The sequence below is a fragment of the Arachis stenosperma genome, chromosome 10 (genome assembly GCF_014773155.1).
Source record: "Arachis stenosperma cultivar V10309 chromosome 10, arast.V10309.gnm1.PFL2, whole genome shotgun sequence".
NCBI lineage: Eukaryota > Viridiplantae > Streptophyta > Magnoliopsida > Fabales > Fabaceae > Arachis > Arachis stenosperma.
In genome coordinates this window covers 126,536,958-126,548,298 of record NC_080386.1, presented here as the reverse complement: position 1 = coordinate 126,548,298, position 11,341 = coordinate 126,536,958, and the positions used below count along the sequence as shown (strand labels likewise).

The window sequence follows — 11,341 nt, the reverse complement described above, 5'->3', positions numbered from 1 at the left end:
CATATCATACACAATACAATAAAATAGCAAACACTAACTACACAATAATTTTTTTTGGCATTGCCTCATTGCCATCAAAATTATTGTGAATTAAAATTTTATTACTATTCACCACGTACAAAAACACCATTGTGGGTAAAGGTGAAGTAGAAGAACCAATTTCTAATGATATTACGTGACAAGAACTAATTGTCTAAAAAATAGAAATAATAAGAAAGCAAATAAAGAATCAATTGCCTAAACGATTATAATCTTAGTGATTAAGTTATATAAAATCAACATTCAATATTAAAAAGTATTTGTTATCATCGTTATTTTAATTTCCATTTCTTGTATAAAAAAATGGTATTTTTTGAATTATTTATCCAAACGCTACAACTTTAAAATAAGTACTCCTATAACTAAAAATTCAAATACAAAATAACTTATTTAAGCTGCTATTAATAAAAATCTTTATGTTATAGGCTCTTTTTCCAAAAGAACTTATTTAAGTTGTTTATCTAAATTAAATTAAGCCTTAGTATATTTGGGTTTATGCTGATAAGAAATGAAAAATCCTATGATCATGCATGTAAATCTATTTATCTCTTCAAGATTTTCATGCAAGAAAAATCTCTGATTTTACAACATATCTTCCTATATATTCCAAAAATTCAAATATTAACATCTTCCTTAACAATCAACTTAGAAAAACTATATATATTTAAGGTTAACCAGTATTAGTATTAGCAATGGTATTTCACCGTTTCCGGCCCGAAACGGTTTTCTTCACAGCCCCAACCGAAACTAAGAACTGATCGAGGGACGATAAGGTCCTCATGTCGTCCGGAGGGAAATAGCTGGCAGCTTTTCCCATGACTGAAGAGAATAGAAGGGAAAGTGATGGCCAAGTGGGGTTGGTATCGACCAAGAACTCGTCCAAGAATGCGAACGCCGCCCGGAAATCGGACCGGCTTGCATTTATTGGAGCTGCAAAATGAGCAGGGATAATTCTCTTGAACCTCCAATCTCGCGAGATTCTATCAACCCACTCTCTAACCTGGACAACAGTGAACACAAATTCTGAATCCAAAACTCGAAAACACCAACAAACACATCTCTTAGGCTTACTTGTCTTACAAGTCACAACAACAAACGTGTCGGAGTTTGAATGCAAGGGTGTAAAAAGGAGGTGGAAATGCTTATATTCACACAAAGATGTCTTTATGTGAAAATGATAGTTGAAAACTAATAGATAGTTTGTTATATTTGACTAAACTGCTTAATATAATACGTGTCAACATCTTAACTATCATCTTTACATAAATACATCTTCATGTGAGTAGTCACCTTTTTCCCGGTAAAAGATACTTTTGAAACATCAAGACTACTCAATTTATGTGTCTATCATAATCATAACCACCTATAGAAAATAACACAAGGTTGAGCAGCTTATAAATTGGTAGCTATATATCAGGTAACAAGATTAAGAATTTAGGATATTCAAATAAAACAAATGATACTTCAGAAAGAGGATTACCTTTTCAGGAACTTTGCTGAAGACCAGTGTCTTCACAATTGGTGAAACAATCAGTTTCTGCGACATCTGTGCAAAGCTAGCATTAGGTTCTAAAAGATTCGATGGACCAAGAAACAAGATTTGTAGAACCATTCTTTCCCATCCTGCAGAGTAAAGCTATAGGATTTAAATTCAACCTCAAATGAAAGTAGTATGCATTCTGCAAGTGTGGGAGGGAAAAGATGCCGACCTTTTTGCCTGTTCGTCTTGTTGTCAACTACGGGTTCGTTCGGTACCTCTTTCCCTTTACTAAGAATTTTTACAGCCAAACCATTTTTAGCAGATGCTAACAGTGATTCTTTGCTTATACACTCCGGTGGCTGTCTCGGAACGAAAATAACAGCATCTGTCACCAATAGTGTTCTTGAAGGCTTGTGATAGAAAGCTACTTCGACGTAAGGACCAATTCCTGATAGATAAGAGAGGAAATGAAAAAACTTGTGGATTTATAAAGAGAATGTCTAGAAAACATGCGACAGCAGATGATCATTACCAACTTCTGGTGAGCTTAGAACTTTTTGCTCTATTTCACCAGCCCAAGGAGCGGATGAATCCTCGTCTTTCAATGTTTTAGCACGAAAAATGCCCAAGAATTCCAGTGGCAAGTTCAACGGCCAACTCCATTGCCTCGGCGCCACCCATACCTGAGCACGGGGGAATTTCCGAGAAAACGGACCAACAAATATTTTGTGTTCATAAGCAAAAGTAGGGAGGATAATATATTCAACTGGAGCTCCCAATTCCTTAATGAGCTGCGGGCGTGCGCACACACACACGCACAAAAAGGTTCACATGTTAAGAAAGCATAATTCCAAAAAGGTTCAAAAGCCATGAACCAAATGAACTCAAGCTAGTTCCACACAAGCAATATGTTGGATCAAAGTAAGAGAATTGGAAATGAACATGAACCTGAATACATTCATCAGTTGGAGCTATTGGTGCATGGATCCATAAGCCACCAGATTTGAGTTTGATAACCGTCATTCTTATGTTTGTGGAAACACTGCTGAAGCCTAATGCCTGCTCTTGTTCAAATAGCCATATACAACCCTTCACAGCCTACAACCATGATTTAAACAAAGGGAGAAATAATCATAAAGTGTTTCAAAAACACATCTTCTAGCGAGACTCCAATATATACCAACATGATTGAGCATTAATTACATGAGACTCCAAATTGAAACAATAAAATGTAGAAGCCATAGTGGTTTGCACATTCAGACCGTATCCAAATGCAACTTAAAAGAATTGCACAATAACTGCATAGAAATTAAACAGGATGATTTTTAGTTTATTCATGAAAAAGATCAAAAGCAAATGAAATTCAGAGAAAGCAAAGATGATAGACCTCAGTCCTAATAGTGCGCCTGTTGAGGAATGGACCAAGTGGGAAAGGGAAGCCAGTGAAGTTGAAGTAAAACCTGCCACTACTTCCATTACTGTTGCTTTTTGTTACAGTACTAGTAGGGGTGGCTGTGGAAGCCACAACCAAATTGGTTAACTCTCTTCTTTGTTGTTGTTGTTGGCTTGGTTTCACATGATGCAAGAATAGACCCTTCAAAGATCCTCTATAAAAACTTGAACTTGAGTCTCCAAGGTAGATGGGGTTCTGCAAAATGGTTGATTTCGGAGAAGAGACAGCAATGGTGGCTGCCACCATTTTTTTGGTTTCCAAGGTTTGATTGATGCGTTAACAGTGTACTTGTTTTTGTTGGGTGCTCTTGTCTTGTTTGGATGTGTTCCGAATTGGAGATGCTGTTGGCTTTGCTTTTGCCACGTGGATGTTTATGAGCCTCAGATTTAATTGTGGAAACGGTGAACTAAACTATGCAAGTCTTACTTATGGAGGGAAAATGAACTAGAATTGTGTTTTATTTTTTGGTGACTAAGTAGAATTGTGTTTGACCTTTGATAGAATTCCTTGTTCTAGAACAATGTAGGCTTTTTCTTTCTTTTGCTTATTTATTTAGAATTTCTGTTTTATTTGCTCCAAATTAAAGGGCTCTACAATATTCCCATTGGCAACTATAATTGAAATTTTTGTTATTAAAATAAAATTTTATCATGTAAAAAATTTAATATAATAATTTAACCATATTCATAATTTTAAAATTAGTAATTTTGTTTAACGTTACAATATGCAATTAGTTGTCTGTATTTTTAAATTTATCAAAATGTTACAGCCATACATGAAATGTAAATCTCTCATAATTATGCAATAAATCTCTTAGAGAATGTTCACTTATGAGACCAATAAATTGCTTTTTCTGTGAAAAGTGAAAATACAAAAGATGCAAAAATAAACATCCGCTTTAGCTTTTCTTTCATTGTAAAGGGATTCTGACTTTAAGATCGACCATCCAGCACAGCCAAGCGCAGGAAGATCACTAATTTTAATATTAACAAAATAATGCTTCCAGATATAAGCAACACAACTGATATAACTACAACTTACAAACATAAAAGTTTAACAGTATAGAAAGGACTATCCATTTGTCCGTACAAAGTATAAGTTGTATTGATAAATCACTATTAGCCACCAAAATGGGGCCTAAACATTTTTATCACACCTACAAATGAACCAAGCTCTACCAGAGCTAAAATCAATACTCAATTATACTGAGGCTCTATATGGAAAAGAGAAAAGATGCAACCTGTAAAAGGAATTGGCTAATTACAAAGTAAAAGATATCAGATAAAGGGTGCCACTGGGGGAAGCAAACATTAGTCATAATGCTTGCGAAATTGGCACTTTCTGCTTCACGGTTTCAAGTGACAATTTCTCTGATAAGCCAATCCAAACTAGGATATGAGAAGTATAAGATGAGAAATGACGGGAGAGCAAAGAGAATCGTAACTAGTATATACAGAGCCAAGATGGCAGCACTAGCTGGTATCGCATATAAGATGATCAAAAGAAATATAATGACCAATGGGAACTTAGCTGTCAATTGGACAACAAAAACCAGCGACTTCCGAAGAGAAGCATGCAGCCTTTCCATACTGAGATAGTCGCCGGTATTGCCATGATAAGGGCCAGAACCAGATGTCTCTGGGTGGTGAACTTGGCTCCTCCGGGCATTTCCATGGCTTACATAGCTTCCCATGGTTAAATTGTCTTTAATTGGCCAATGTTGTTGATTATCACCACCACAATTTGAGTGCGATTTCCCTCTATCACCATTCATGCTCTCAACCATCCAAAGAAGAAAGTAGTTCTTGCGAGGGAATTTAATATTCCCTTGATAAACCAGACGGAAAGATAGAAGGTTGCACCACGGGCAGGAGATAAAGAGAGGAAGTTGAATTGGCAGCGTTGGGAACTTCACAACAGCCCATTGCAGTCCCAGGATACAATTTTTACAAAGGGTGTGGCCACACCACAATACATAGGGCACATTTTCAACAATGTTGAAAGATTCCCAGCATATTGGGCATTCCAACCCTTCTTCTCTCCCAACAACCGAATTCTCATCATCAGAACATTCCGATGCAGAATGAGTTGGCTTTGTGGAATCATTTTTCTGCCGCACACTTCCAGCAATACAGTTTGAAGCAAAGTTCCACATTCTCAATCACAATAGGTAAAATGACCAAGCATAACGGATCATTTGGACTTCAATGGGATCATTAGTGGTCCACTCTAGGCATCCAATCTGAAAAAGCCAAACAGGATAGAGTCACATAAGTGTAGCCAGGTAAAACCTAGAAAAGTTATTTTCAGGGAGAAAAGAAAAACAAAAAACAAAAGAAAGAACATTAACCACAATAACATCTTCCCTCAAAACTAAATCATGTTGGAAGAATAGAAAACCAAACATACATTAGAAGTAAATATTATATACGCATCTTGCTAAGCAATGATCATATGCAATACACCAATAATATTAATCTAATTCATGCATCTGATACACATTCTATTAGCTATAAAAGATGCTCATAATACATGTCTTCCTCTCTTCAATTTGACTATAAATAACAAAACAAACATGTAAAAAAAGTCCTTTCTAATTCATTTTCAAGCAAGGGGCCGTGTTCTTCCATAGTGAAAGATCCTAGTACATGCATTTTTTTAGTACACCACAATAGGTATCATCCATATGTGCCACTCTGTCAGTTGTCAAAACACCAACCCCCCCCCCCCCCCCCCCCGACTTTTCCTTTGGGAGTGATAGGTCAACACACAGTTCATCATAGGCTCACTCATTCATTTGATTAGTAACTTCTCTAAACATTATGATTAAAAAAAGAGCTAAATACTATAATCCGCATTTATTTTCCCTAAATACAAGATAGAATGGTTCAATTATTTTTATGTTGGATCACAGAGATAACAATCAAACAAGATGATGGCCTATGAATTCAATACTTGTAGCATTGTGCTTAAATAACTCCACCATGATTGAACGAGAGCTTTCAGCATAATCAGGATTTAATTAAGACTGCTGAAAATCGTTCCTTAATCCTACATACATAACAACCAAGGGAACAGAGGAACTCAATCAAATTGTCTCAGAAAAGCATCAAGTAAGGTAGAAAAGTTCCAGACAGCAAGAATGCCTAATTACGCACAGATTATTCACTATTCAAAACTGGAGTATGATTATGGAGCTTGCTCAAATAAAAGAACATCAAGTTGATGGAAGAGAACTAAAAATAGCTCAACTACTCAATCCAATTAACAACTAGAAATGTGAATAAATATGTTTGACAAGCATTCACATCTGAATGGACTCAACTGTCGAACATAACCAGTAGCCATGGTAGCGTCAGAAATCAATCACCACTTAACTGGCCATCCACACCAAAGGATGGAGGGTATTAGCGGAAAGGGAAGGGAAGAGAGCAATAACGTTTCATATATCAGCTAGTTCAATTAGTTTTTTGATATAAGTTTGAATACATCATCGAAAGTATAGGAACATCTGAATGCAAAGCCTGATAGATATTGAAGGCCAATGCCAGAATCTCAGCTCTCAATTGTTATTGGCAACGTACAGCACTGAAAGCACCATGGAAATAGGTGAATAAGAGACTCTAATTTGTTGCCTTTCCATCTCAATTACTAACAAGTAGAAACATACATCCGTTCCTTTTTATTTGATCAAAGGATGTACCAGATTTTTGCGGTGTTGTGGAGGGAGTATTTGAGTAGCTGGCACACTCCTAAGTCCTAAGCATCAGAAGACACAAACCACCACCTAGAAAAGAAGATACTAGAAGCAAAGCATGAAGAGACCAAACCAAACCAAACTAATCCAATCAAATCAAATCAAAGCAATCGATTCCTCAATTAGCTAACAGTTAAGTCCAACCTACTAACCAATAACTTCATAGCAGAAAACGTAATTTTGCCCCCTCTTCAAACTATTTCTTATGAACTCCCTTATACAAATTAGATTCGTGTATCAAATTTCAGCTTTTTAACCAAACCAGTGCAACTATCAACGATGTGATGAAAAAAAAAAACATACAAAAAAAAGGAACTTATTTAAACTTGGAAACTGAATTAGTCCATTAACTGATCAATTAACAAAATGAATCGCAAATTGTAAAAGAACAAACAAACAAAAAAGAAAGGCGTAATCAAAATAAGATAGGGTAAATTAAAAAAAAAAAATCAAATTGGATTTGAAGGAAAAGAAGATACCGTATCAGGCGCAAAAGTAGAGAAAGAGGAAATCAGAGCAGAGAGCAGAAGAGAAAGGAGTGGCAGTGAGCGGAAGGAGGTGAGAAACGTGATTTGATTCAATTCGATTCCAACCTACTCGCAATTACACCGCGTCGTGTTCGTAGGCCCCGTTTGCTTCTAATTCATCTCAAATTCTCACTTCTCAACCCTTTCTTTTATTTTTATTTTATTTTATTTATTTTTTGTCAATGGCCGGTTGGACCATTAATTTGTGTCACTGGTCTAGCTGATGTCATCTGAATCTGATTAAGCTTAGATGGCAAGAAAGTGTAATATCGTAATATAAAAAGAATTAAATTGTTCAAACTCGTTATTTTGAAAATAATCAGCATAACTCTAATTAAGTAATCATGTAAAGGATAAATTACTTACAACAAAATTATTTGAAAAAAAAAATCGGTAAATTTCTTTATTTCAATTTAGTTATATTTTTGTCTCATTTTGTTTTCATATAAATCGTTATAAATTGACACGATTTATAATTTTTATATAAATTATTGCACTTTGATACGATTTTGTAGATGGTCTCATTTTTAGAGTTATCACCACCTTTGGTCATTGACATTTAGTAAAGACATACATTAAACGTATTATTTTTGTATTTTTTTTAATAAGATCAAAATAATGCCAAAAAAATTAAATAAAAAAAATTATTGAATAATTGAATTTAACTCATTTTGATAGTTCTCCAATAACCAACCGCCCAAATAAAAATAAAATTCTAAGTCGAGAATCACTCAATTCAAAAGAAAATAATAATGTAGAGAAATCAAAATCAAAATTAGAATTAAAAATTGGATCAATTCAAGAGAAAGGAACCCAAAAAGATTAGAGCTAAGAAAAAGCTCAATTGGATGAAAGATTCTGTTGTAGATAAAGGAGTAGTTGTGTATGAAAAACATGAGATCACATCTGACGTGAAGAGTTTGTTACGGAAATAAGAGAATTTAGAGCAAGAAGATTATTTTTTAGTAGAGAAGAATTTTAAAAGAGTTTTTTAAGAGTTTTTCTAACTCGAATAAAGGATTTTACATCGTTTGTAATACTCAAATTCGTCCCTGAAAGAGCACGCGGTCTTTATTTTCGTCCCCGAATGATTTTTTTAATCAAATTAGTCCCTAAAAGAATTATTTTAAATCACGTTCGTCCTTCCGTTAACCAGGTAACATCGCCGTTAGAAATCTGCTGACGTGGAATGTGAGCTGGCAATACGAGTAACACTTGGCATGGTGTATATGTTGCTGACGAGATATGTTTAGGGTATTGCATCAATTTGGTCCCTAAGTGTCAACTTTCTAAACTGCTTGATGCATTGCTTCAAGCTCGCCGTGACTGACAGAAGGGTTCCTACACCCTTCTCACTTATGATCTTACCACCGGTGGCAGTGTACCTAAGAGTCGGATAAACAACTTCCTACATAACACATGGTCAAGAAACATTATACCTTTAGTTATATGTTCTATGGGAAGGCTCTCATTGTCGAGCTTGAGCATGTACTTCTGATCACAAAACTCAATCAACTGCTTCCTCAGCGAGGCTGCATCAGCCCTAGGCCCTCTAACACCAACCAAGATATGACCACCATATCTTATATAATCCATCTTCCTTGTTTTATAAAAACGTTAACCAGAAGCGGGCTAAGAATCCCACAATGCCCCCAATTAGGAACCTTCTCGGCCTCCTCGGGCGCAAACCCGAAGAATGTATCCAACCAATAAGGATCAGGCTTAGGCTCATCCTCAGCCAACACCCTCTTCTTCTGGTACTTCCTCTTCTTTTTCTTCTGGGGCTTCTCAACCTCGGTCTTCACCACCGGAGTAACTAATGCGTCCTTTATCAAATCAACCACAAGCATATCCCTCACATCCCTCATCACAGAACCGACCACCATTCCAACCTTCATTCCATCCAAAAGGGTACTCAAATCACCTTTCATATACCATAAATACCCTGCAAAACTCCTCCTAATAACCCTCAACACAGTGTGAGGAGTCCTACCGGGGCGAAAGGCAAAACTCTTGCTCGAAAACCGAGCCTCATAAATTGGCTCCAAGATCATCAGCAACACCTCCTGAACAATCTTGTCATGAAAAGGGGTCGGTTGTGTGGTGGTTAATATGGCTTTGATTTTTCTCTTCGATAGGGATTCATAATCGGTGGTGTCTTTGGGGGACTTAATGAAGAACTTGAGGCACTGGCCCTATCGGAATTGGCGGTCAAGGACGGCGTTACGGAGGGAGAGGAGGTCGTTGAGGGCGGAAGAGGGGACGGAGGAGCGAGGAAGGTAGGAGACGGTGTCGTCGGCGATGACCTTCTGGTAGGCGAGGAGCCAGAGGTCGAGGCGGCAGAAGGAAGGGGAGAGGTTGGTGACGGTGGCGTTGGGGTGGTGGAAGTTGTCGATCCAGGAGTTGGAGAGGAATGCGATTGGGTCGCCCTTGAAGACGGAGGGGGTGGGATCAGGTGGATGCCGGTGTAGCGGAGAAATTAAAAGGGCGCGGTGGTGTTGGTGCAGGTGCAGGTGCAGGGAAGGGGTTATAGTGGGTAGTGTCCGCATGCGAGTATTGGTGCAAAAGAGGTTGAAGAAGTGGGTGATGCGTCGGTGATGATGCATATAGTTGTATGCATGCTATATCATGTATCCAAGATAAGAATGATAACGCATCAGTTGGGTCTGCTACAACGCTCAAGCAAGGCAATCGTGTTCTTCAGAGGTTGGGATTAGGGTTTATTTATTTAACACTTAGGGACCAAATTGATACAATATCTTAAACATATCTCGTCAGCAACACACACACCATGCCAGGTGTTACTCGTATTGCCAGCTCACATTCCACGTCAGCAGATTTCTAACGGCGACGTCACTTGGTTAATGGAAGGGCGAACATGATTTAAAATAATTCTTTCAGGGACTAATTTGATTAAAAAAATTATTCGGGGACAAAAATGAAGATCGCGTGATCTTTCAGGGACGAGTTTGAGTATTAACCCATAAAATTTCATTTGTTTCTTTCCAATTTTGCGAATACTATCATTTGGTGCTTTCATCGAGAGAATGGCAAGTCCCAATAAACTCAACCATCATGCTGAACTCGCAACTCTACAAAGAAGTCATGTGGAGATTTCTCACCAGTTTTCAATCACAATGAGAGGATGAATAACTTGGAGGGCTCATTACATAAGAGGCGTGCTCAAGGAAGCACTCAAAAAGAAGCAAGTGAAAGCCGAATCGGATGGAGAAGATACTCCCTACACCTTCTTCCACCATGCTGCAAGCTTTAATTACCAGTTTCGTCGAGGTATTAATGCTGAACTCTCTATTTTTTATGGTGAAAATGTTGAGGAATGGGTCTTTAAAGTGCATGAATATTTTGAATGATTGTTGGTAGCCGTTGACATGAGAGTGGGTATGATTTCTTTCCATTTAACTGGACTTGCATATTTTTGGTATCATTGGGGAGTCAACAACAAAATCAATTATACTTGGGAGTCTTTTCTAAATGTTTTATTGGTGCATTTTGGACACAATCATTTTTATGACCCTAAAATGGCTCTTAAAAAGCTGAAGCAAATGACTACGGTAGCCGAATACCAAAGTCAATTTGAGGAACTCAATAATCAAGTACCAGGATTAAGTGAGAATTGGGTGATTTCTTTATTTGTTGTTAGATTACAGGATTATTTGAAATGTGAATTGCTATTAGCTAAATCTTCTTATGTTACTACAGTATCCTTAGCTAAATTTTATGAGTAAAAATATGCTACACACTATCACCAAAAACCCACGATCATAAACATAAAATACCCCAACCATAGCACTAGCCCAACCTACGCAAATACCAATCCACAACCTACCCAATAGCCCAATCGAAACTCAAAACCCAACCTCATACCGTCTCATACAACCCACCACAAACTCAAAATAACAAAAACAAAAATACAAGCAACCCACCCTTCAATGAGCTCTCAGCAACAGAGATTAAATTTAAACGAGAAAAAGGATTGTGCTATTATTGTGAGGATAAGTGGTCCTCGGGCCATCGTTGCAAAACCTCGTGTTACTTGTTAATCGGGGAAGAAGATATGTATAAAA

General features: G+C 37.1%; 2 protein-coding genes and 1 pseudogene across 6 annotated transcripts; all 3 read right to left on the bottom strand.

The window, feature by feature from the left end:
- Window positions 1-570: 570 nt before the first annotated feature.
- LOC130954803 (uncharacterized) lies at window positions 571-3,283 on the bottom strand. The gene is made up of 6 exons (XM_057881570.1): window positions 2,907-3,283; window positions 2,468-2,617; window positions 2,052-2,310; window positions 1,749-1,967; window positions 1,520-1,662; window positions 571-1,039 (listed from the first exon to the last, which is right to left on the bottom strand). Exons 1-6 carry the CDS (start codon window positions 3,216-3,218, stop codon window positions 740-742), a joined length of 1,383 nt encoding a protein of 460 aa, XP_057737553.1. The 5' UTR covers window positions 3,219-3,283; the 3' UTR covers window positions 571-739.
- A 716-nt stretch (window positions 3,284-3,999) lies between these two features.
- Window positions 4,000-7,407, bottom strand: LOC130956473 (uncharacterized). Of its 5 annotated transcripts, none has more exons than XM_057883522.1 (3): window positions 7,209-7,399; window positions 6,676-6,774; window positions 4,000-5,214 (listed from the first exon to the last, which is right to left on the bottom strand). In XM_057883522.1, the coding sequence occupies exon 3, from the start codon at window positions 5,125-5,127 to the stop codon at window positions 4,327-4,329; it is 801 nt and encodes a 266-aa protein (XP_057739505.1). In that variant the 5' UTR covers window positions 5,128-5,214; window positions 6,676-6,774; window positions 7,209-7,399; the 3' UTR covers window positions 4,000-4,326. The 5 variants fall into 5 exon arrangements, with proteins under 5 accessions (XP_057739505.1, XP_057739504.1, XP_057739503.1 ...); XM_057883521.1 differs by having other exon boundaries at window positions 6,676-6,759; window positions 7,209-7,398; XM_057883520.1 differs by lacking the exon at window positions 6,676-6,774 and adding an exon at window positions 5,928-6,023 and having other exon boundaries at window positions 7,209-7,398.
- Window positions 7,408-8,505: 1,098 nt separating this feature from the next.
- Window positions 8,506-9,805, bottom strand: LOC130957662 (nuclear intron maturase 2, mitochondrial-like; annotated as a pseudogene).
- Window positions 9,806-11,341: the final 1,536 nt, after the last annotated feature.

Bases quoted from the DNA above. Each gene is read 5' to 3' on its own strand.
- LOC130954803 (XM_057881570.1), bottom strand. From the start codon at position 3,218: ATGGTGGCAGCCACCATTGCTGTCTCTTCTCCGAAATCAACCATTTTG. The intron at 2,618-2,906 runs GTCTATCATCTT...TCATGGTTGTAG, and splicing joins GGCGCACTATTAGGACTGAG to GCTGTGAAGGGTTGTATATG. The intron at 2,311-2,467 runs GTTCATGTTCAT...GCACGCCCGCAG, and splicing joins CAACTGATGAATGTATTCAG to CTCATTAAGGAATTGGGAGC.
- LOC130956473 (XM_057883519.1), bottom strand. From the start codon at position 5,127: ATGTGGAACTTTGCTTCAAACTGTATTGCTGGAAGTGTGCGGCAGAAA.